This window comes from Primulina huaijiensis, unplaced genomic scaffold (assembly GCF_012295235.1).
Source record: "Primulina huaijiensis isolate GDHJ02 unplaced genomic scaffold, ASM1229523v2 scaffold39461, whole genome shotgun sequence".
Lineage (NCBI taxonomy): Eukaryota > Viridiplantae > Streptophyta > Magnoliopsida > Lamiales > Gesneriaceae > Primulina > Primulina huaijiensis.
In genome coordinates, this window is record NW_027359286.1 from 20,806 (window position 1) to 26,152 (window position 5,347).

At 37.3% G+C, this 5,347-nt stretch overlaps 3 protein-coding genes across 3 annotated transcripts in view; 2 read left to right on the plus strand and 1 right to left on the minus strand.

The window, feature by feature from the left end:
• LOC140969018 (LEAF RUST 10 DISEASE-RESISTANCE LOCUS RECEPTOR-LIKE PROTEIN KINASE-like 2.4) overlaps positions 1–318 on the plus strand; it is a 12,006-nt gene extending 11,688 nt beyond the window's left edge. The window contains exon 4 of the mRNA XM_073430236.1: positions 172–318. Coding sequence (XP_073286337.1) covers positions 172–227 — 56 coding nt within the window. The 3' untranslated portion in view covers positions 228–318. The remainder of the gene's footprint in view (positions 1–171) is intronic.
• Positions 182–2,398, plus strand: LOC140969022 (ubiquitin-conjugating enzyme E2-17 kDa-like). Its single transcript, XM_073430239.1, has 5 exons — positions 182–319; positions 408–487; positions 1,304–1,431; positions 1,800–1,904; positions 2,038–2,398. The coding sequence occupies exons 2-5, from the start codon at positions 418–420 to the stop codon at positions 2,179–2,181; spliced, it is 447 nt and encodes a 148-aa protein (XP_073286340.1). The 5' UTR covers positions 182–319; positions 408–417; the 3' UTR covers positions 2,182–2,398.
• A 123-nt stretch (positions 2,399–2,521) lies between these two features.
• Positions 2,522–5,294, minus strand: LOC140969019 (potassium transporter 26-like; the record flags this gene model as incomplete). Its single annotated transcript, XM_073430237.1, has 5 exons — positions 2,522–3,400; positions 3,503–3,872; positions 4,060–4,373; positions 4,461–4,511; positions 4,826–5,294. Coding segments are annotated over 5 exons (2,022 nt in total), but the record flags the coding sequence as incomplete, so codon positions are not given.
• Positions 5,295–5,347: the final 53 nt, after the last annotated feature.

The following is a 5,347-nucleotide window of genomic DNA, read 5'->3' on the forward strand; positions in this document are numbered from 1 at the left end:
AAAAAAAAAAAAAAAAAAAGAAAACCGGCTATGAGGAATCGGAAAAATAACATGAACAGTAAATTATTTTAAAATTTTAAGATTTTGTAGTATATATAAACATATTAAATTATGTAATTAAACTATTTTATTTATATAAACTAAATTTAACAACTTATTTTTATTTTGTAGTATATATAAACCGGAATGTAAGAAAACGTACTGCAATAGCAATTGAGCAGCAGTGACACACTTTGAACGCGTTTCCAAACGCTGCAGACATTTTCTCTGCAATTTCTTCTTTTTACTTGGTCTGTAGGAGGATCTAATCTTCTCCGAGGTATGATTTCTGACAAGTTCATTTGATTTTTTTCTTAAAGTTTGTGTTTTTTTTGGTAAAGAAAGCGGATCTGTTTTTTTTTCAACAGGAAAAAGCTCATGGCTTCAAAGCGGATCTTGAAGGAGCTCAAGGATCTTCAGAAGGATCCTCCTACGTCTTGCAGTGCTGGTATAATTACCCTAAAGAAAAAGTTTCGATTTTGATTTGTTTATGAACTTGGTTTTTGGGACAACAATATTTTATGAGTTTTGTTACTTGAAGCTCCATGAGTCTGACCTCTTTTTTTATTTTTATAAGAATTGTAAGTTTTTTCCCTGAATGGGTGGGATAATTCGGTGTTGCGCTTGTAAAAAATGGATATTCATGTTCACTGTGTTTTGCTTTAATATTTTCTTGTTGAATTTAGTACGTGACTGATTTTGCTAAAGGCTTTGATCTTATTTTCCTCGAGGGTTTGCTGCAAGTGTCTTGATTTAGAAAGTTTTGTTCCTATGGTTATGCAACATAACGAAGCTTGAAAAGGTCAAAAAGACTTGTAAAAGATTAATTTATTCTATTAGGCTCGTGTTTTTTTATTATGGATTGGAACTTTGGGTGATTGACAAGTTGTCCAGCCAATTGAGAAAGAATCTTCAGGAAAATGTATCTGAAACTGATGCATTGAGTAGATTTATGAACTTGCATTTTATATATATGTCTCTTAGGAACGCTGATTAACGAGTATTTTAAAGGTTTTGAAGTGATTAGTTGCTTTCTAGAATTGGCCAGTTATATCGAGCTTTGTGAGTTATTCTTGAATTGGCTTTTATGTTAGTGTTTTTTGACTTTTACTTGAAGTTCGCAAACTACCATAGTGAGAATGTTGAATGACTTGCATGCTGAAGAACATTAGTGAGAATGTTGAATGACTTGCATGCTGAAGAACATAAAAAGTCCACATTTTGTTCTGTTTAATTTTTGCCTTCCACTTTGTATGTATCTCAGGTCCTGTGGCTGAGGACATGTTTCACTGGCAAGCTACAATCATGGGTCCTCCAGATAGTCCATATGCTGGCGGAGTTTTCCTAGTTACCATTCATTTTCCTCCCGATTACCCTTTCAAGCCACCTAAGGTTTTTGCCCGACTAATTCTCTCTCTACTTTCGGTCTCTCATTTTCCACTTTTGAGGGTTATTTTAGTTGTGCATTCGAGTTAGGGTTGGATTCAGGAATTTGAGAGAGGGACGAGATGAGGGGTGAGGTGGGCCGACTGAAGGTATTTTTGGAGGCAAAATGTTTTTGCGGTATTTTAGAAGCACAAAGTTTGATAATAGAGTTCATTCCCCTGTGAGCTACCCCACTAGATCTGCCCCTTGATTCCATTGATATTTGCTCCTGTAACATGCCATCATCTCGTTCAACAAGCCATTTCGTTCCGAACTTTTGCTGGAAGCTTTTTGAATAAATTTTCATTTCCTGTGTGTTCATCATATTTTCGCAGGTTGCTTTCAGGACAAAAGTTTTCCACCCAAATATAAACAGCAACGGAAGCATATGCCTTGACATATTGAAGGAGCAGTGGAGCCCTGCCCTTACTATTTCCAAGGTTCATTTTGCTTGTATCTATAACCTACTCTACCAATTATATTTGATCAATCAACTTTTACCCATAATAACATACGCTCCGAATGAACTCACCTTTTCTTATAGTAGTTTCAATGATTTGTTACCAATCTTAGGTGTTGCTTTCTATCTGTTCTTTGTTGACCGACCCAAACCCCGATGATCCTTTGGTGCCTGAGATTGCTCATATGTACAAGATAGACCGGAGCAAGTATGAGACCACTGCAAGGATCTGGACTCAGAAATATGCTATGGGGTAACAACTATGAACTATGTTTCAGTTTGTACGAGGTGATGGCCTTGATTTGGGTGAAATAGCAGTCCAAAAAGACATTCTAGTATTTTGTGTTTAATTCATCTTTGAACTCCTATGTATGTCGTTTGTTCATTTTATTCTTGTCTCAAACATTTTGTTGGCATGTTAGAAATTATTCATTACTATTCATATTTGGCAAGAAAATTTCTCGAATTGCTATATGGAGTGGATCCTGATTCCTGACATTATATTATACTTAACTTGCTCAATACATCACGTACATGTATTGGATCATTCATTATTATTACTAAAACTATATAGAAAGAAACAAGATTAAACTCCAAGAACCCGAATGCAAAATATTTGCAATAAACCCTTCTGACTCCCTGTCGTGGACTTCATTCCTTAAATATCATACAACATACCAACTTGCAAGAAATTTTCGGGAGGAATTCTGAGTGATGTGACTGCCGATACGCTGTTCTTCTGCAAGAATCTATAGAGGTAATTTATGGTCCAACGGCTCAGCCAACCATTGCTTTCTTTAGATTTGAGAATCGTTCTTCCCGTGACAAAGACGACCCCTTTCTCGAGTGCAGAATCGAGTTTCTTAGCTTCTTCTGGACTTTCAGATATCTCTTTGAGCTTCTCCACTATCAATCCAACAGCATTTCCTGCTAAACTTTGTTCGTCTTTATAGCCGAACTGAATCAAACATCGGTAAACTCCATCGAACCCCACTTTCCCTACCTCAAACCGCTCTTCCGGTAGCACAGTCTTGATCGGTAGAGTTCTAATGGTTACAATGATGGTGATTTCCCGAAGAGAATTCGTGTTGTGAATATAGTGTCTGATAATTGGTGGGATCCCGTTTACAAGATCAGCACAGAACAAACATATACCGGAAGGATGGTGAAGGTCACTTTCGTATAAGATTCTGTGGAGTTCTTCAAATCCGAGCTTTCTTTCCGAATCATATTTTGTTTTCTTGCTTCTGCCACTGGTCCAAGATAACATGATGATCATAAAGAAAGAGGCGATTGCGAATGGAACCCATCCCCCTAGTGGGATTTTGTTTACCATTGCTGATAAGAAGCAGCATTCGACGAAAAGAAACGGGAGAAAAAACGCCAAGATTAGGAAAAAATTTGTGTCCCAAATGACCAACATCACCAGTGTCACCAAGCATGTTGTTATAAGCATCACACATATGATTGCAACGCCTGCACAGCAGAAAGCAGACGAATAAAAAAAACTCCGGAAATCTTGAATCAGATGAATCATAATATGAACGAAAGATAGTAGAGATAGAGAATTTGTTTTACCATACGCATTGCCTATTTCAACACCTTGTTTGAATCCCAAAACAAGAGCAATACAAAGAACCCCAATAATGAAATTGACTTCTGGAGAATAGACTTGACCCTCGTGCTTCGAGGATGTATGGAGCATGTTAACTCGAGGAAAGCATCCGAGAGCAAGAGATTGCTTGACGATAGAAAATGTTGCAGAAATCATAGATTGGCTGGCGACAACAGCAGATGTGGTGGCGATCACGAACATCGGCCAGTACACCGGGGTGGGAATGGAGCTATAATATGCGGTGCTCAATTTTTCTGGGTTCTGGACCAAGTAAGCCGCTTCTCCAGCATAGCACAACACCAACGAGGGATAAACAAACGTAGAGAAAGCCAACTGCATGAAAAATCGTTACTTTCTTTACTCAGAAATTTAGCAATAATAATCCCAAGCTTAAATTTCAAACCCGAAAGTATAATGAATGTATTAGGTGGGAAAGCGTTGCGATCATATAAGTCGCTCCATCATGAGTTGTAGAACTTATGTGCATTGATCAGTGCTATTTGCTTGTTTTCATTCTAACCTGAATCGATCTTTTGTTGAAGTGGCCTAAATCAGCGAACATTGCTTCAGCTCCAGACGTGCACAGAAAGGCTGCACCGAGTAGCTCCCAGCCGGTTCGGCCTCGTTTTTGAAAGAACTTGATAATGTAATAAGGGAAAATTCCCTTTAGGATTGAGGGATGGAACTTGATAATGTTGTAGAGTCCAATTGCAGCATTTGTAGCAAACCACAAGAACATTATTGGAGAGAAAGAGCAGCTAACTTTACTTGTTCCAAATTTTTGGAAATAGAACAAAATTAAGAGAAGAATAACTGCCATAAGAACAACGTAATCTGACAAGGAAAAAATGTAACAAATATTAGGATTTGTACCATTATCATGGTATTGTTAAATGTGAGTAAACTCATTATATATCTTACTGGTTGTAATCTTTGGGGAAAGTGTCTGAATTCCTGAAAGAGCAGAAAGAACTGCAGCAAAAGGAGAAAAACACATTCAAGTTGGAAATGGGAGAAGGAAAAAGACCGAATAAATAAATGTTAAAGCTGTTGATTCTATAGGGCAAGTTTCTAAGAAATCTCGAGTTTATTGAAGGCGGTTTAGCGATAGTTCTACGTTTTAACAGATACCAACACAACTATATTCTGCTTTAGATCTTACACTTCTTATTGGTAAACTTTGTAAGATAGAAACATGATCCTATTTCTGTCCATTTTTAGAAAAACCAATAAGATTCAAACATGTACGATCAAAAATTTCCGTTACGATTTTCTTATATGCATACCACTAGTTGCTGGTGTAAGAGCTCCATCTCCAATGACCATGCAAGTCCCAAGAAGCACAAAAAATGTTATAAGAAACTGAGCTTTGTTACTTTTCTCCATAAAAGCCTTGCTCTTATTCTTTATAACGCTCCCTTGTTGGTAATACATCAAATTTGTATCAGATGGGAGCCTTGTATCCTGAATCGTGAGGTTGTCTCGGAACTTTATATGGCGACATAGGTACGAATACAAGGCGAAAGTACCGCCTTCTCCGTTATCATCAGCACGAAGGACGATGAATACGTATTTGATCAAGGGTATGACGGTCAACGTCCAGAAGATAATGCTAAAGATTCCAAGAAAATCTTCTCTTGTAGGATTATCAAGTAGAGAAGAGGGAAACACATAAAGCGGAGATGTGCCTAGGTCTCCGTACACAATTCCCAGTGTTTGATAAGCCAAGAGAAAAGTTTTTATTGCACCATATTCCTAAACCAAAAAAAAAAAAAGGAACTTGTTATAATCGGGCGTTTCATTACATT